The 20636-nt window shown below is 44.6% G+C and overlaps 2 protein-coding genes across 5 annotated transcripts in view; one reads left to right on the top strand and one right to left on the bottom strand.

The window, feature by feature from the left end:
- Positions 1–20636, top strand: part of ELP3 (elongator acetyltransferase complex subunit 3) — a 238387-nt gene that overhangs the window by 54295 nt on the left and 163456 nt on the right. The window lies entirely within an intron of this gene.
- Positions 1–20636, bottom strand: part of FZD3 (frizzled class receptor 3) — a 56169-nt gene that overhangs the window by 6172 nt on the left and 29361 nt on the right. For all 3 annotated transcript variants that reach the window (XM_069975782.1, XM_069975784.1, XM_069975783.1), the window contains exons 3-4: positions 17095–17291; positions 13431–14448 (exon numbers count right to left, since the gene is read on the bottom strand). In XM_069975782.1, coding sequence (XP_069831883.1) covers positions 13431–14448; positions 17095–17291 — 1215 coding nt within the window. The remainder of the gene's footprint in view (positions 1–13430; positions 14449–17094; positions 17292–20636) is intronic.

Genomic DNA, 20636 nt, shown 5'->3' with positions numbered 1-20636 from the left:
GTTCTGCAAGTTTTTAAATTTGTCCTCGACTGCGAGACTTTGCATCGGCCCACCTTCTGCTTTTATGTCTGCACAGAGCACACTGTTACAAGGCATTGTGGGACATATATGGGGAGATTTATCAAGATTGGCATACTCGTATGCCAGTCTTAAATAAAAGCCCTGCCCAGTTTCACAGGCTGAATTTACTAAGAGGCGTACGCCTTGTAGTAAAGCTGGCTGGCTCTACACCTGGCAAAGGCTTGCGGAACAAATCTACACAAATCTCCCCCTGGAAAACACTGCATCTCCCAGAATGCAATGCAACAATGTGCCATGTATTATTGCGTCTAAATGGATTTCATTTAGATGCACTAATACATGGCTCTCACTAGTGCCACCTTTTGTTGACAGCTACCTCAATACCCGGGCATACTACCACTAGGTGGCACTAGAGAAACAGTCTTCCATCTGAAGTAGAGCTAATTTGCATACCATTTCCCAGGAGACATTGTCTGGTGTGGTGGTCTCCATAAGGAGAAACAGTCCTCCAAGAACTACAGGACTGGTGTCTATAGAGAGATGAGGAAAGGGCAAGGTAGTCACAAGGATTAATGCTACATGTAGATTTGGCCTTAAAGGGTTTGATGAGAATTATTAAACTATGGCTCCTTTCTCTCAATGTTTGTGGTTTTACAGCTCACCCTTAAAGGGGCTATTCAGTACTCAGAAAACATAGGTGCTTTTTTTTTTCTTTCAAAAACGACACCACACCTGTTCTCACGTTATATGTGGTATTACAAATTGGCTCCATTCACTTCAATGGAACTAAGCTGCAATACTACACCCAAACTGAGGACAAAAATGGCACTGTTTTTGGAATTATGTGGGATAACCACTTTGATCACTTTGAGGCAGATGAGGAGCAATACCATAAACAACCTGTGTAAATGTGGCACTGTCCTAGAAAGAATTTCAGTATTGGTTTTTGAAAGGGCAAAATAGTGCCACCCTGCAGGTCACAACAGGTACTACAAGACAATAAGATTGGCTTAATAAATGCCATCTAGGTAGTAATTATTCCGGAATTCCTGTACATTTCCACTCGGCGGAGCGTTTCCACGTATCACAATCACTCTGAATGACCTGGCTGTGAACTAGGCTTTTAGCAGAAAACTGGCAATAAAAAAGCCCCATTGTTGAGCAAGTCGGTTCCATCCCTGTCAGGAGCAGAAGAAGTGCTGAATCTTATCAGGCGGTAACCCAACACTGCAGGAAAGTCTCGCATGTAAAGTTTTGCCAGTAGTTCCATTATACGAAACTTTGTGCAGCCACCTCAGGAGAGAGCGCAGCGATAGTCTCAAGTCGTGCAGATAAAACCAGAGTCTGAAAAGCGAGACCCGCGGATCGTGTTGCATTGAAGAGACATCTACAGTCACAACTGCCTCTCCAAACTGGAAATTCAGGTTTCTCGGTGACCTCCAATCTACCCAAGGAAGCTCTAGCTCTGGGGCTATACACATGTCCGCTCCTATACACCCCAACCTATATCCCTGCATATTGTAGCACTATATCCAATGGTTCGGGAAAGATTGACCCAAATCTTAAGAAAAAACAAAAAAAACACCTTGATGCTATCCATATTGCATGAATTTTCTGGCAAAGTTGCATGAAGGTTGAGCTTCCCGATTACTTCTACAAGCGTGTCACAACAATCAACTTTGGTTGAGGTTTGTCATGACCCTATGTAGAAGGTGCACAAGGTCTATTGCTATGGCAAGAGATTCATGGCTAGGGTTTAGGGTTTGTGGTTTAGGGAAACAATTTGTTAGGTCTGGGATTCACTTTATGGCTATGTTCACACACAGTATTTCCATCAGTCGTTTGGTCAGTTTGTTTTTTTTGTATAACCAAAATCAGAAGTGGAACTGACTAGGCAAAATTATAATGGAAAGGCTTGCCCAGTTTCAGCAGGAAGTGGTGAATCCTTTCCAGTCTGACACAGTGCTCTCTGCTGCCACCTCTGTCCATGTCAGGAACTGTCCAGAGTAGGAGAGGTTTTCTATGGGGATTTGCTGCTGCTCTGGACAGTTCCTGACATGGACAGAGGTGGCAGCAGAGAGCACTGTGTCAGACTGGAAAGAATACACCAATTCCTGCAGGACATACAGAAGCTGATAAGTACTGGAAGACTGGAGATTTTTTTCAATAAAAGTAAATTAGAAATCTATATAACTTTCTGAAACCAGCTGATTAGAAAAAAAATTTTTTTTTATCAGGCCAAAATGTATCTTTTGATTAACTAACGGCCATTGTTGCAGGATTACAACAATGTCTGCTATTTAGTGAAAAATCAAATAACACTCCGTCTGGGATTCTATGCGGCCACACTCAAAACTGGCATTTCAATTTTGTGTGGCCGATATTCACTGAATAGTGGCCGCACGAAATTGACAGTGCTGACAATGTAAAGTGCGTCTCCGGCCGCAATGGTTATTTGGAACGCGGGCACACCAGAAATGAAGTTCATCTGGTCGGTACTGCAGTAGCGGCCGGGATGAACTTCAAAGACAGCGGACGCTCTGTAACACGGCCATGTCACAGAACGGCTGCTGACTTGCAGCATGTGAACGTAGCATTAAATCCACGGCCATAAATAACAAACCAATACGTTTCTCTTCATGTCTTTCCGAGGCAGAACCATTGCCACCATATGTGAACCTGAACATTACAATCTGAATTCATTTACCCCCAATATCCTTTATCGCTCTTGCCACCCATGTTATACCAGCAATGCCCCAGGAAGGTGAGATACGTGGAGCTGTATGGCGGTATCCTTATATTGTATGGATACTGCGCTGCCTGTAACTTGTTTCCCCAGATTAACAATACGGTAACTCTGTAAGCTCAAAAATAAGTAATTTTAACCCCTTAAAACAAAAGGAATTTATTTTTAATATTCCCAAAATAACAGCCCCTCATATCTCAGCTTCAGCAATTCTCGGAATGGGTTAACTACAAGAACACCGGAATTTTCACATTTTTGTTTTTAGTGGAGTTTTCCTTTAAGGGAAAACCCTGAATAATTCATGATGTGAGGGTGTTTTGTTAGGTCATGTGCTTATACATGTAGATATAGAGATTTATCCCGTGTAGGTAGATTATATATACACACTCTCATATTCCGACACTCCAGATCGCCCCGGGGTCTGCGTCATGCCGGTGTGTGGCAATCAGGTCCTAGATTCGAGGACAGAACGCAATGTGGTGGAAACCGCAAAAACACAGGACAGAACCTCACGTCCGCTTTGACAATGCACAGGGCAGGAGTTAAAGGAACAGACGATGGGGGCTGTAATAACATTGTCATGGCAGCATATGGTATAATGGCCCCTCGTCCCTCCATCTAGATACATAGGAAATCCCTGCAGAGCAACAAACATCTGGTAGATGGAGATTTATAGACAAGGCCGCGGTAATCTACCTAATGGGAGTGATGGGCTACCGCAGCAGATGCTCAGCGCACTAACAGCCACCTCCATTACTAACCCCGGCTGATACTTGTCATGTAGTATATAGACATAATGACAAGGTCTATGGAGCACAAAGGCAGAGATGTTCCTGACTATATTTATGCTATGATATCTATGCTCTATAAATATGGCCAGACATGTGTGGTGCTTGGGTTACGTAGAGAATATATTTACATAGACAGCTCTGGTTTATGATTAGCGGGACAGGAGTCTGAAGGTGAACGTATACAGTTTACATTGGTATATCCAGTGCTGTACATGGCTACGGAGCCTCAGCAGTTCCAAGTTGTATGACCATTACAATGAGACGTGACACCAGATCTGGGAGTCCTGAGTGAGATCACCTTCCCCGCATAGAGACGATGGGGGCCATAGTTCTCCACTCAGAGCGACATCACCTCCCCCACAGGGATATGACTGGTACAACTGAGCTCAGACTTGGGTAAAATCGCCTCCCCAGCATAGAAATTCTGGGAACCACAGATAAGATCACACTCCTTGCACCGATATGACAGGGACTATAGTTCTCAGTCTTGGGTGAGATCACTCTCCCTGCAGGGATATAATGGGGACCATAGCTGAGATCACATCCCCTGCAGAAATATAATAGAGATCATAGCTGAGATCACCTCCTCTGCAGAGATATAATGGGGGCCATAGATGAGATCATCTCCTCTGCAGAGATATAATGGGGGCCATAGATGAGATCATCTCCTCTGCAGAGATATAATAGAGACCATAGATGAGATCGCCTCCCCTGCATACATATAAAAGAGAACATAGCTGAGATCACCTCCCCTGCAGAGATATAATAGAGACCATAGCTGAGATCACCTCCCCTGCAGAGATATAATAGAGACCATAGCTGAGATCACCTCCCCTGCAGAGATATAATAGAGACCATAGCTGAGATCACCTCCCCTGCAGAGATATAATAGAGACCATAGCTGAGATCACCTCCCCTGCAGAGATATAATAGAGACCATAGCTGAGATCACCTCCCCTGCAGAGATATAATAGAGACCATAGCTGAGATCACCTCGCCTGCAGAGATATAAGATACCATAGCTGAGATCACCTCCCCTGCAGAGATATAATAGAGACCATAGCTGAGATCACCTCCCCTGCAGAGATATAAGATACCATAGCTGAGATCACCTCCCCTGCAGAGATATAATAGAGACCATAGCTGAGATCACCTCGCCTGCAGAGATATAAGATACCATAGCTGAGATCACCTCCCCTGCAGAGATATAATAGAGACCATAGCTGAGATCACCTCCCCTGCAGAGATATAATAGAGACCATAGCTGAGATCACCTCCCCTGCAGAGATATAATAGAGACCATAGCTGAGATCACCTCCCCTGCATACATATAAAAGAGAAGATAGCTGAGATCAACTCCCCTGCAGAGATATAATAGAGACCATAGCTGAGATCACCTCTTCTGCAGAGATATAATAGAGACCATAGCTGAGATCACCTCCTCTGCAGAGATATAATAGAGACCATAGCTGATATCACCTCCCCTGCAGAGATATAATAGAGACCATAGCTGATATCACCTCTTCTGCAGAGATATAATAGAGACCATAGCTGAGATCACCTCCCCTGCAGAGATATAAGATACCATAGCTGAGATCACCTCCTCTGCAGAGATATAATGGGGACCATAGATGTGATCATCTCCTCTGCAGAGATATAATGGGGACCATAGATGAGATCATCTCCTCTGCAGAGATATAATGGGGACCATAGATGAGATCGCCTCCCCTGCATACATATAAAAGAGAACATAGCTGAGATCACTTCCCCTGCAGAGATATAAGATACCATAGCTGAGATCACCTCCGCTGCAGAGATATAATAGAGACCATAGCTGAGATCACCTCCCCTGCAGAGATATAATAGAGACCATAGCTGAGATCACCTCTTCTGCAGAGATATAATAGAGACCATAGCTGAGATCACCTCCCCTGCAGAGATATAATAGAGACCATAGCTGAGATCACCTCTTCTGCAGAGATATAACGGAGACCATTGCTGAGATCACCTCGTCTGCAGAGATATAATAGAGACCATAGCTGAGATCACCTCCCCTGCAGAGATATAATAGAGACCATAGCTGAGATCACCTCCCCTGCAGAGATATAACGGAGACCATTGCTGAGGTCACCTCGTCTGCAAAGATATAATAGAGACCATAGATGAGATCACCTCCCTGGCAAAGATTTAATGGGGGCCATAGATGAGATCACCTCTTCTGCAGAGATATAATAGAGACCATAGATGAGATCGCCTCCCCTGCAGAGATATAATAGACACCATAGCTGAGATCACCTCCCCTGCAGAGATATAATAGAGACCATAGCTGAGATCACCTCGTCTGCAGAGATATAATAGAGACCATAGCTGAGATCACCTCCCTGGCAGAGATATAATAGAGACCATAGCTGAGATCACCTCCCCTGCAGAGATATAATGAGGACCTTAGATCTCAGCTGTTGAGATCACTTGTGTTGGCAGGGCCTCCTTTTTGTGCAATATAAATGTATGCTGATTCTAATGAAAGTCTTGAATTTTCCCATGAGATAATTTTTTTTTTACCGCCTTTAATGCTGAATTTATAATGCAAGATTCCTTTATTCTGATATCTAATAATTGAGAACTCTGACGACCCGATGCAAAGATGCCGGATAACCTATAATCATGGAACAGAAGACAACTGGAGTCAACTGATTTAACTACAACCTACACAATGGTCCGTGTGACTATCACTCCCACCATCCTCATGTTCTGAGGGAGTACTCAGAGCCCAGGGGACTATTAGGAGAGCGTGGAGTAGATTCGGTTACACAGCAGCTGGCTCCTTGTATCCAGGGAGTAGTATATACATAACACTCAACTGTTCCTCTGAATGAAGCTGAGCCATTAGCCCTATGCTGAGGCAGCAAGGAGTTAACTATGGAGAGCCTGGTATCTACAACAAGCACTCAGGTGTCACTTCTGCTTATATTTTGGTCTGGACTATATGTTTGGTGATGATTGGGAAGACGGGTTACTATACTGGTGTGTTGTCAGATTGATGGCATCCTGTTTCCAGGGCCCTGCTCCTATGTAATGGGATTTATCTAATCACAACGCTATATGACATCTGATTTCCTGAGCTGCTGGATCCATTTTCAATGAACAAAAAAAATTTGGAAAAAAAAAAAAGGGTAAAAAAAATGTACCATAAATAATATATAAAATATATAAATAATAATATAAAAATACATAACATAAGTAACAATAATATTGACCAAAATACATCGAAAAAGAAAAATGACTAAAAATAAAGTTCGCTAAATAAATGAATAGAAATAATGAAAATGACGACAAGTAAAATACATAAAGTAAATGACTAAAATCATAAAACAGAAAATAAATGACTAAAATATTTTAAAAAATAACGTGCAAGGAATAAAAAAGGAAATACATAAGCAATTTGCTGTTTATTAGTATTTTATGCTTAGGGGTTTGTATGACCAGGCTGGAGATGACTGTGGAAGTATTAGAGGACTGAGGTCATCCATGACATCTTGGTATCAGCAGGTTTCCTGGTAGTCTCAGCTGTGTGAGGATACATGAAGGACCCACAGCCCTCATCCTTGTGCCATAAATCTGATATAATGGCCGTACTTATGTCTCCCTGAGGATGCGTCTGGTCAGAGTCAATGAGATGAGGCCTAAGATCAGGCCACACAGTGAGGCTGCTATATGTAGATATTGCTTCTATTCTTCCTCTAGGATCAGGCAGTGTATTATAAAGCTGGATCTGGTAACAGTTATAGTGCCCCCATAACAGTAATAGCCACAGTGCCCCCATAACAGTAATAGCCACAGTGCCCCCATAACAGTAATAGCCACAGTGCCCCCATAACAGTAATAGCCACAGTGCCCCCATAACAGTAATAGCCACAGTGCCCCCATAACAGTAATAGCCACAGTGCCCCCATAACAGTAATAGCCACAGTGCCCCATAACAGTAATAGCCACAGTGCCCCATAACTGTAATAGCCACAGTGCCCCCATAACAGTAATAGCCACAGTGCCCCCATAACAGTAATAGCCACAGTGCCCCATAACAGTAATAGCACAGTGCCCAATAACAGTAATAGCCACAGTGCCCCCATAACCGTAATAGCCACAGTGCCCCATAACCGTAATAGCCACAGTGCCCCCATAACAGTAATAGCCACAGTGCCCCCATAACAGTAATAGCCACAGTGCCCCCATAACAGTAATAGCCACAGTGCCCCCATAACAGTAATAGCCACAGTGCCCCATAACAGTAATAGCCACAGTGCCCCATAACTGTAATAGCCACAGTGCCCCCATAACAGTAATAGCCACAGTGCCCCCATAACAGTAATAGCCACAGTGCCCCATAACAGTAATAGCACAGTGCCCAATAACAGTAATAGCCACAGTGCCCCCATAACCGTAATAGCCACAGTGCCCCCATAACCGTAATAGCCACAGTGCCCCCATAACAGTAATAGCCACAGTGCCCCATAACAGTAATAACCACAGTGCCCCCATAACAGTAATAGCCACAGTGCCCCCATAACAGTAATAGCCACAGTGCCCCCATAACAGTAATAGCCACAGTGCCCCCATAACAGTAATAGCCACAGTGCCCCATAACAGTAATAGACAGCGTGACCCATAACAGTAATAGCCACAGTGCCCCATAACAGTAACAGCCACATTGCCCTATAACAGTAATAGCCACAGTGCCCCCATAACAGTAATAGCCACAGTGCCCCATAACAGTAATAGACAGCGTGACCCTTAGCAGTAATAGTTCCAGTGCCCTCATAACAGTAATAGCCACAGTGCCCCCATAACAGTAATAGCCACAGTGCCCCCATAACAGTAATAGCCACAGTGCCCCCATAACAGTAATAGCCACAGTGCCCCATAACAGTAATAACCACAGTGCCCCATAACAGTAATAGCCACAGTGCCACATGGCAGTAATAGCCACAGTGCCCCCATAACAGTAATAGCCACAGTGCCCCCATAACAGTAATAGACACAATGCCCCCATAACAGTAATAGACACAGTGCCCTATAACAGTAATAGCCACAGTGCCCCCATAACAATGACAGCCCCCTATATAATCAGTTATAATCTGTATACAGCGTACAGCACTGAGTATCCATGTACAGTAGTTCTGGGATACAACATGTCAGTAAATAGATGGTGGCTGTTACCATTGGCTGGAGCGGAGCTATAAATCTATCATAATCCCTGTAATTGATTTTACGAGGGAGACGTCAGAACTTGTCTAACACCCTGTACAATGGTAATAATGGCTAATAGTCTACAAGCAAGAATCCAAACAAATCAATTCCCCAAACCAACATCCTATTACTGTCAATCACTGCGGAGACAGGCGCCCCTGCCGGAGCGTTGTGGAGCGGGTGCCTGATGTCAGTCACATACAGGGATGGAAATGAACCTGGAGATATAGGACTGGGGGAACAGGCCATTCCCCTATAGAACACTATAGTCAGCCTCTTCTCAGGTTAGAATGGCTGATAACAGAGAACAACAAGCCTAGAAATGGCTGATAACAGAGAACAACAGATGCTATTCATTTCACCTACCTATGGCTGATAACAGGGGACAATAGACAGCACTTAACTGCACAGCAAATGGAACTACAATTGGGATTGGTTTAGAGCTGTGGTCTCCAACTGTTGCCATTCAGGAGTCTGGGAAAGCAGGGTGGCCACCCATGTCTGCCCTATATAGGGGGTTGCATTGGCTGCCACAATCATAGTCACACAGGCCCTTATAGATGTGATACATGACGCAGGTACGGCCGTTCCTTCAAAGACGCCTGATAACCCCGCAGCGGTTGTCTCACCTTGATACTGACCCCCTTGATACTGAACCCCAGGTTAATCTGTAATCTCTGGCAGCTCAATGATATTTACTTATAGACATCAAAAAGCCACCTCCATCCTCCTCGCTGGCCTCACGACTGGAAAAGATTGATGTTATTAACCCTTCTCTGCCAAAACCCTCACCTGTAGATCTTCACCCCTAGAGCAGCTGCCCTGAATAGGAATTCTTGGGTTGATCTCTATAGCCTGACCTATAAACACCCTCTCACCATACTGACATGATGCTTAAAAGGGAACTCCAGTGACTTTTTTTTTCTTTTAAATCAACTGCTGACAGAAAGTGATATAGATTTGTAAAATACGACATGGAGAGACAGGAGCTGCTGCACCTCACACCTATGGCTGACACTAATGCCTCTCGGCTACATTTGAAAACCAACACCAGGATGTTGGTATATAATTTGATCAAACCATATTGCCCCATGTACCACGGGCAGGTCTCCTGGTTCACATGAGTCCCTACACTAACTCAACACTGTGTCAGTCAGCGACCACCAACCCAGCATGGCAAGTGACGACACCACTGCGCGTTGAGGGGGGGGCCCAGTGGGTTTGGTCCTATGACATTGGGGTTGCAGAGCCATTTCCCCCCCCCCTTCCCTATTGTCGCTTGCTTTGCAGAGTTGGTGGTCGCTGCCCGACACAGTGTTGATTTAGTGTGGGACAGGGGACCTGCATGTGGTACATGAGGCAATATGGTTTGATTAAATTATATACAAACATCCTGGCGTTGGTCTTTAAATGTTGCCAAGAGGCATTAGTGTTAGCCATAGGTGTGATGTGCAGCAGCTCCTTTCTCTCCATGTCCGTATGATATAGATTTGTAATTTACTTTTAAAAATCTTCAGTCTTCCAGAACTTATCAGCTGCTGTATGTCCTGCAGGAAGTGGTGTATTCTTCCCAGTCTGACACAGTGCTCTCTGCTGCCACCTCTGTCCAAGACAGGAACTGTCCAGAGCAGCAGCAAATCCCCATAGAAAACCTCTCCTGCTCTGGACAGTTCCTGACATGGACAGAGGTGGCAGCAGAGGGCAAGTTAGATTTTAAGGGTGGTATTACACGGACGGATGGGGGCCCTATAATACCTGTAAACAAGCGTTGATCTGCTAGATCGCCACTCGTTTATTGGGCCTATTACACAGCCCGATAATCGTTTAACAAGAGCTGCAAGGACATCGTTACCGATGTCCTTGCAGCCCTTGCTAAACTGGCATACATTACCCATCCCCGTTCCAGGGCTGCTCCTGCAGTCTGCTTCTCCCCGAGTCCCGCGCGCGCTCTAGCTTCACAGCAGTCTGTGAAGCTAGAGCGCGTGCGGGACCCCGGGAGAAGCAGAAGGCAGGAGCAGCCCTGGAACGTGGATGGGTAATGTATATCGCTAGTTGCCGCCCGTGCACCGCTCTTACACGTAGCGGTGCGCGGTCGGCGCCCGACAAAAATAGGTTCTAACCTATATCAACGATCAGCCGATGATCCTTGCGGGACCCGCCGCTGGAACCGGGTAGGTGAGTGGACGTCTTTTCCCTCAGCCACCTCGTCCCCATTCCCAGCGAAAAAGTGCCCCACCAGCTGGAGTACCCCTTTAATGGTTGATAAAAAAACAATAGACTGCACTTAACTGCATAGCAAAAGCAGCTTCAATGGAGTTAGAGCTGTGCCAGTTCCACTGATCAGCACTCGTCTACTGAGCCTATTACACGGCTCGGTAATCATGCAGCCAGGAGTGCACAAACAATTACTTTAACCAGCCATTGCTATTACAAGGGGAGATGTGCGGCCAATGGTCGATGATATCTATATGCATCAGGCATTTAATAGCAAAATTTTTTTTTTTTTTTTTTTTTTAAATTAAAAAAAAAAAATTAGTGCATAAATAATACCACCATGCAGTGCCACCACATAATACTGCCATATAATGCTATCTAAAATCCAAATACCGATGATATAACAAAGCAACAAGCACAAGGAACAATAGCCCCTTTTGCCCACACAATAATCTGCTGCCCAAATAATAAAGTATTTTTATTGCAAAAAATATAGAAATAGCGTCTGATGAGTCTACAGAGTAAATAGTGCCAGGCATGAATGTTACTGGCATTGTGTGCAGAAACACAATCCCCTCCTTTTATGTAGTGTATGAAGTGTGTGCCCTGTACCAGGTCTGTTTGCTGAGCCCGCTGCTGAGAGCCTTAAAAGCAATGCCTGCAGCCGAGCCCGGGAACAAGAAACAATCCTCCTATTCTTATTATAAGTCACGCAGCGAGCCAAGCTAATAAAGGTTCACGGTGTCTACTGTACAGTATATGGGTAAGGAATGTACAAATCCTTAAAGGATCCAAAACAGCTAACACTACAGTCAGCCTGGCTGACAACAGAGAACCATTAATAGAGTGTCTCTCACTCTGGAGGACCCAGTACTTCTCAGCGTTACATGGACGGCCCATTTACTTCTATGAGAGCACAAAAGTGTAATACCTCATTTGTCCTGTGGTGGTGCTGTAAGGAAACCAAACATCTGCTGCCCTGATCACAGATCACAAGTGCTTTTTGGGGATTACATCAGAGTGTGATAATTTAGGGCCCATTTACACAGAAAAATTATCTGACAGATTATCTGCAAAAGGGCCCTATTCCACAGGAGAGATAATCGGCCGAATCGGCCCCATTCGGCCCCATTTGGCCGATTATCGCTCGGTGGAATAGAGAGAACGATCAGCCGATGATTGTGTCATCGCCGGATCGTTCATTTAGGGCCAGACCTAAAATCATTGGCCCCCCACCGCGCATTGCTACAGTGGAATAGCTGTGCGCGGCGGGCGACCGGCGATTTGAGAAGCAGCAGCATACTTTACCTGTCCAGGCTTCTTCTCCGCGCTGTCTTCCTCCCGCGGGTCCCACTCGCAGCATCAGCAGCTCTGGAGCAGCCTGACTGAGCTGTCAGACTACTCAGCCAATCACAGGCCGGGACTGCCGCTGATGCTGCGCCGCAGGACCCGGGAAGCCCTCGATGTAACCCAGCAGCCCTCACTTAACGATCATCGGGGCCGTGGAATAGGCCCAGTAAATGAGCGCTGATCTAGCAGATCGGTGCTCGTTTACATCGTTGCTCGGCCCGTAGAATAGGGCCCAAAGCCAGGAAAGGATTTAAAAAGAGAAGAAATCTCAGGCTTTCTTTTATGACCTGACCTCTGTTTATAGTCTGTTGCTGGCTTTGGCTTCAAATCTTTGGCAGATAATCTGTCAGATAATCTTTCTGTGTAAATGGACCCACTTTTAACTAAAAAGAGATGTCAATGGTTGGATAAAGAGCTGAGGGTATTGGGGCCTTAGGGTTTTTTTTTTTTCTCAAAGAATTTACCAAAAATATACCTAAAAAGGTCAGTAGAACACTAGACTGCCATTAGGGGATGCTCAGGTGCTGAAGCCTAAATTGTTACCCAGAATTCCTCCCAAGATAGTGGACTACATATCTGGGAAAGCCAAGATAAATTAACATCTTTACTATGGCAAAATCAGTGGTATATATGACAAATGTAACTTTAGTAAGTCAGGATCTCAAAATTAACACACAACCATAGGGTTGGCGAACAATATAAGATAGGTCAGGGCCTGACCCCAGGCACTTCCGCCAATCAACTCACTGAAGGAGCCACTTCCACCCAACTGGTCACCAGGCACAGGGCCATACATGTGGTAGTGGATATGCATAGTACTGCAGCTATGTCCCATCACTTGAGTAACAAAACGCTGTAGTACCAGGTACAGCCACATGCCGCAGCCAGGTACAGCCACATGCCAAATGAATGGCGCTGTACCTGGAAAACAATGTAAGGGATGTCGCACTTGCTACAGCATTGGGCTCCTTGAGTCAGCTGATCGGCTAGATTTCGAAGAGTTAGAAGCCCTCATCCTGAAATACCCCTATATGCCTATGTAACAATCTTTAGGACCTTACCTGGTAGGGACATGGTATATGGTATTCCCTGCAACGTTCCTGGATCCACGTGGTCTCCCAAACCCCTCGATATGCCTGCTCGTAAAAATAGCAGCCAATCACGATTAAAAGGGGCACAAGGTAAAGTACACTGAAGACTCCAATACGGATCATAAATTTCACCAGTTTGTCCTGGTTTTCCTTTTCCAGTGGAATTTCTATCCGTACTCGGTTCAATGAAATAATCCCAGCCAGAAGAAGCGATACTCCAACCACAACGTTCAGACAAAGAGGGGCCAGCACAAAGTATCTCAAGGCATGGACATCATAGAGGCCTACAAAACATACTCCGCTGATGTTGTCTCCTTCGATTTTGTTCATGGCTAGTAGGATGATGGTTAAGGTGCCCGGGATGCCCCAAGCACTGGCGTGAAATAGGAGTGCTTTCTTCTCAATGGCTTCACTTCCCCATTTGGGAACGGCAGCCAAGAACCAAGTGATGGTAAGGATGACCCACCAAACGCTGCCAGCCATGGTGAAGAAGTAGAGAATCATGAAGAGCATGGTGCAAGCCTTGTTGTGAGAACCTTGGGTCACAGTAGAAGCCTTGAACTTGCTTGGGCTGGCTGAGTTGCATGCTACACGGTCCTCTAATAAGAACCCAATGAAAAAGATCAATGACACCATCATGTAGCAGACAGCGTAAAAGATGATAGGTCTTTCTGGGTAGCGAAATCTGGTGACATCAATAAGAAATGTCAAAAAGGTGAAGAGGGTGGCAGAGAGACAGACGATAGATATTACTCCGATAAAGTATCGAGCAAATGAGAGTTCTTCTCTCCGGAAGTACATGTGCGGGCAGGGTGGAGAACAGTCCCGCACTCCTAGGAAAGAGTAACCCAAATCTGGGTTAACTTTTAGCTCCCTGGGACACCAGAAGCCGTAGTCTTTTTGCACTGCCAGTGGGGTGTTTTCCGTAGGCTCACTGGAGATGCTGATGTCTACTAGACGGGGGTAGGGTTCATCACAATCTGGAAACCTACAATACAAAAAGATAGGCTAAGTTTTGGTTAAATGTATAGCCACAATTCTATATGAGATTCTAAGTGGAGACAATTTGGGCTGGCCATAATGGACTGGTGCAAATTTCTTTCATTTATAGGGAGCTCTATTCTAGTTTTATCATTGACTGTCCTAAAAAAATTACACTATAGCTAGATGACAAAAAAGATGACTGGTAACCAATAGTGTTGAGAGCACATCAGAAAACTGATGTCCGACATCCAACTTCTCAGAGTCTGGAGAAGTTGGATGTCGCTCTAGGGAGTCATGAAAAACATGGACACAGCCATAGGCAGTTGAATGCCGAGTGTTCGGGTTCCGAACCAGGACATTGTTCTTATGTTCACTCAACACTAGTAACCTACACCCTACCCCCCACCTCCACCTCCTGGTCCATGTATGGCCATCACCTTTTATCACTGTTCTCCAAAAGCCTCCCTTTTTTTCTCATTTCACTGTTTAACAATATGTTCCTTCTGTGACCTGACCTGCCCCACATTCAATGACTTGCAGTCATTGTGATTTATTGACACTTGTGTCTCCCACCCCCTTCCTATCCACAAGCAGTTATTTTTTGAGGCAGCAGGGGCTGTCATAACAGGTGGTATCCAGTTTCAGACCATCAAAAACCCTACGAGTTTCACAGGCGCTCGTATCACCCGTAAGAAACTTTTACTGCTAATCCACCAAAAATAGAACCTAGATTTTACATTTTCAGATTGCGCCTTCTTGCAACCTTGACTATAAAGTCACCCAGCCTGTTATATGTATATGTATTGTTTCTCCTTTTCAAAAAGAGCCATCTTGATAAAAATAGTTTAGGATCAGAGAAAACCATCACTCCCTACCCTTGTCTTCCTTGTCGGGGAGAAAGCTAGGATGCCACATTCACAATAGATGGTTGGGTGATCCCACCAAAACAGCAAGTATAGCCAATTTTGAACTGGTCAACTGTATGTATGTATGTATGTATGTATGTATGTATGTATGTAAGTATCTTACATTTTCTACATATTTGCTCCATTTTTAATCACGGGCAGATGCACGGACCCCCATACAATGGGATTTAGGGGAAACACAGTACACACTACACATTTCGACCAGCTGTAGGGAAGTGTGAGGGTCATAAATAGCTGAAATTCCAAAACACGTCCTGTAGATGACCATTCTTTATTTATTAGGTCGTTACAGTGTGTGAGGGGATTCCGATCTGAGGGTAAAGTTCAAGAACAGGAGCGCATTTCATGCCATTTCATACAATATGTGTTGATAGTTGGAGGACCCTTTCCAATACAAAAATTTACAAAAAAATAAAATAAAATGACAATCACCATAAAGTCCCGTTCAGGGTCAGTACACAGGAACTTCTGCTGTCATGACCTTTCCCCTTTGGAGTAATTTATAGCAAAGGATTGTGTCTCTCAGCTGTCTCTGCCCCGACCTCCAGTTCTGGCCATAAAAAGAGAATTCTCCACAAGGAGCTGTCCATTATGGGCGACTGTCACAATGGTGCAAGATTCTGCACTCCCAAAAATTTCTTTCAGGATTAAGCATCACATATAAACTACGTAAAGTCCCTCTTAACACTTTTAATAAATGATGGCCGAATAATCGTTTGGCCGTCAGTTATCTCTCGCCCACAATCCGTCCGCCCCATACGCATTGGCCAAACATTTCTGTGTTTTCTATGGCGAGGGGAGGGCTAAGAGCGAGAGTGGTCTTGCTGTGGCTTACCTTTTTTTCAACAAAGGGGTCGGCCATGATTTTACATGGTTGTTCAGGGGGCCCCATACACACTAGACTAATGGCGCCACGAAAGCAGGTTTGTCCGACGACAGTCAAAAGTGTATGGGGACCTTAAGGCTTGAGTGAAATCAGGGTTAAAAAATAGCAGATGTGATCTGCAGCAGAAAAAGCAGACAATGAACTCGAAAAAAAAATGCTGTTAGTTCTTCCTGGATGAGAGCTAATTTGCATATATTTTCCCATGGAGCATTGCCTGACAATAAGTCTTCATACATTCACTGGGTCTCTTCAATGAGAAACTGTAGCCCCTTTTTGAAAAAGATTCTATTTGCTAATTTGCATAATTTTTTCCCATGGAGAATAGCACATGTCTTAGTAAACCATCTGAGTCTCTTCAATGAGAAACAGTACCCCCTTATGGCATTATGGTCATCATGAGAGAAGAGCTTTGGTCCCTATGACAACACTTTCTGTTACTATACTCTAACAGTTCAGCATTCCCAGTGGGAATCTTGGATTCCCAACAAGCAATCAGAATCCAAATGGGATATGAGCTTTCATTGGCTGCTGTGAAGTCATGTCCCTTAGTAACACGCGTTCTGTGATTACAGTCCCTGCACGGAAGATGTGGTAGGACCGGAATCGTGGAACTCCCGACATCATGTATCACTATGATTGCAGCTCCAAAACAATTAAAATGTTTATGCTACTGTACTGATACAGCTGCGACAGTGCCACACTTAGCTACAGGTTGTGTTTGGTATTGCGGCTCAGTCACTAGTCACATCCATGGAGCAGAGCTGCAATATCAGACATAATCCGTGTGCTATTTTTGTACCTTAAAAAAAGGTATTAGTGTATATGAGAAGTAAATTACCGGCTACATTCCATCTCCTCTGGCCACGACACGCCAAACATATCCATGAGCTTGTGGCATTCATTGTACGCCCGCTGGCACAAGCGGCGACAGGGGAGGGTGACCCGACCATATTCAGTGCAGACTGGGGCATACAGCGCACACAGGAACGGACGAAAGTCTTTGGAACATTCCAGGTTTACCATGGGGTGGAAAGGCTGCAATATAGAATAATATAAAGATGTATTACTAGATGGTTCCATAATAAAAATAGAATTAAATATACAATACATTAATGGGAAAAGTCTACGGATGACCTGTGATCAGGTAATAATATAACAATATAACAAAGTAGTTCTTCTCAAAAAAAAAAAATTATATATATATATATATATTTTATATATATATATATATATATATGGAAAATATGTTAAAACAAATATATATACATATATTTTGAATTTTTATAAATTTTTTACATTTTAAACCCGTTGTCACCAGTGTGTGTATCGCCCAAGGTAATCTCCAGGATCTCCTGGTTGAAGGTGTTTGTGGTATGAAGAATATTCTAGAAATGTCCCCTACATTCCAGATGGCGGCGGGACACCTCCGTGGGTCAGATTGGCACCAGGCAGCTCTGAGTCTCCTCCGCCAGTTTCCTCTCAAACATTGTGACAATAATAATAATAATATAATATTACACCCTGTTGTGAAGCACCACAAATGACACAAGGAAAGTTGGGTGACAACTAAGAATGAAGACTAACTATGAAGCACTGACAAAGGCCTAGCGTCCGGAGTGGCATACAAGTAATTCACTGGTACAAGTGCAGCAAATATTCCATTCAGGAGGCTGGAAAAGAAGCTGATAATTTGTAAAATGCAATGTCGGCCATTTTGATTGTCATCTACCCCCCCCCAACTATGTTTTTTGAGCAATACAGGAGTTTAGGGAGAATATATTACCCAGGTTAGCAACGGCCGCATAGAACAGTTCAAAGACAGAGGGCAAATTTGGTGAATGATTTCGCATGGCTTCTGGCAGTCCAGCAGTGAAGGTGTTGAATGCTTCCGCCCCTTTAATAACACAGTAAGTACAGCAAGGTATCGCTTTGCTTAAAGGGATTTTTGAGTCTAGACAGAAACCCTCTAAATAGTTGTGTTTAATAGGAAGAAAGTGATCGCCGGCTCTCACACCTCAGGCGCCGGTCTGGAGGATCTGTAAGATGTATAAAGGCCCAGACACAACGGAGGAGAAACATCACAACTGGGGGAATGGAGGACTGTAACCAATCAGATTTCAAAAAGGCCTCTGAAAAATGAATCTGGAACCCGATTGGTTGCTATGGGCAACAGCGCCATGTGTTCTTTACAGTCATTGTGATAAATTAATCCTATAATCTCTAAGTTGTCATCTGACTATGGCTGATCATTCGATCACTTCTTGCTTCTGTCATGTATTCTCCAACCCAGTCGCTTTTCTTGCTTTCTTTAACTCCTTAAAGTGTACCTGTCAGCCCAACCCGCTGCCGGATCAGCAGAGAGTTCCTCTATTAAACCAGAAGTTCGGGTCTCCTTGGATACCAACACACAATGAGACCGTAATGCGAGCGACTCCCATTGGATCTCATTGCATGTTGGTATCCAAGGAGATCCGAACTCCATTCACGGGCCGGTGTGACAGGTACACTAAGGGCCCTATTCCACGGGCCGAGCAGGGCCCGATCAACAATGTAAACGAGCGCCGATCTGCTATTCTACGGCCCGACAATCGTTAGCAAGGGCTGCAGGGACATCGTTACCGATGCCCTTGCAGCATACATTACCTAGCAGGGCTTCTCCTCCGCTCCGTCTTCCTCCCCGGGTCCCGTGGAGCAGCATCAACTCCGGAGCGGCCTAACTGAGCTGTCAGACCGCTCAGCCAATCACTGGCCGCGGGGGTCCAGGCCTGTGATTGGCTGAGCGGTCTGACAGCTCAGTCAGGCCGCAACGAAGCTGATGCTGCGCCGCGGGACCCGGGGAGGAAGACGGAGCGGAGGAGAAGCTCTGCTAGGTAATGTATGCTGCTTCTCAAATCGTCGGTCGCCCGCCGCGCACCGCTATTCCACGCAGCGATGATTTTAGTTTTGAGCCTAAATAAACGGTCAGCCGATGACACGATCATCGGCTGATTGTTTTCTCTATTCCACCAAACGAGAATCGGCCGAATCGGGACGATTCGGCGATTATCGCTCAGTGGAATAGGCCCCTAAGGGTGTTCACACGTACAGAATCTGCAGCAGATTTGAAGCTGCAGATTCAAAGCAAATCAATTCTGGGCCATCAAATCTGCTGCGGAGATCTGCAGATTCAAATCTGCGCCATCAAATCTGCTGCAGATCCTGTACGTGTGAACGCAGGTTATTCACCCTTTGTAAAAATTATTATTAGAGGCCCAAATGCCATTAAAAAATCAGCCAATTAGTGGCCTCAGCGGTCACATCTTGTACTACTGGAATCATGGCTGTCATCGGTGATTCCAGTAATACTGCACAGGCCACTGATGATGTCACCAGCTAGTAGACAGAGGCCGGGGCACCCACCACAGCTTCTGTGCTGGATTCTCTAATTATATATTTTTTCAATTGGTGGACAATCCCTTTAAGACTGGTGATTACTACTTTTTGTGTCTGCTTTTTGTAACTAGCTTTGAGAGCCGGCTGGAGAAGTTGGATGCAGGCCTAGGGAGTCCTGGAAAACATGGATACAGCCATAGGCCATAGACTATATCCATGTTTTCCAGGACTCCCTATGGCGGCATTCCAACTTCTCCAGATGTTGGGAGTCAAATGCCGAGCAATTAAGCTTAGAGAACATTGCTGAACCAGAACGTTCAAGTCTGTTCAACACTAATTGTAGCCTTTGTTTTTTTTTGCCTGGAAAACGACAAGACACAAATGTTAGCTAAAAGCCAATAGAAAAATAAGACCTTTTTGTTTAGGGTTTTTTTGTTCTGTTTTCTTCACATTGAGTACAGAATGCTCTACATTGCTGCTTTATGTCTGCCAGTTTATGGCATTTGTCTATCATAGGCCTCAATTGTTCTGTTTAGTTTTTCTTTCTTAAAAATGGGGATATTGCCAATTTTCATTTTCGCTTTTTCCTCCTCTGCTTCTAAAAGCAATAGCCGATAGCACTTTGATTTTATCACTACACACCTATCAAGCCACAATCTCTAGCTTCTATTATTTATTTTTATGGGTTTTATATATTAAACGGTAAAGGGGGGTGATTTTAACCTTTGAGGGAGGGGCTATGTCATATTTTTTTTAAACTTCCCCCCCCCCACACTTTTTATGTCCCCCTAGGGGACTAATACATGCAATCACTAGATAACATACACTGGTCAATGCTATGCCTGTGGCAGACTCTATGAGAAGATTGCTGAAGAAGAACTTCCCCAGTCCAGACCCAGGGCTCTGTATCCAGCTTTTCCTCAGACCTGATACAGGCTTTAAAGTTTTTGTGAATTTTTTTGGAAAAGCTGAACGGTAAGGCTTTTATATCAACAGGCATCACCTGGC

This window comes from Dendropsophus ebraccatus, chromosome 6 (assembly GCF_027789765.1).
Source record: "Dendropsophus ebraccatus isolate aDenEbr1 chromosome 6, aDenEbr1.pat, whole genome shotgun sequence".
NCBI lineage: Eukaryota > Metazoa > Chordata > Amphibia > Anura > Hylidae > Dendropsophus > Dendropsophus ebraccatus.
Note: the sequence above shows the minus strand (reverse complement) of the source record. Positions and strands in the feature narration are given on the sequence as shown.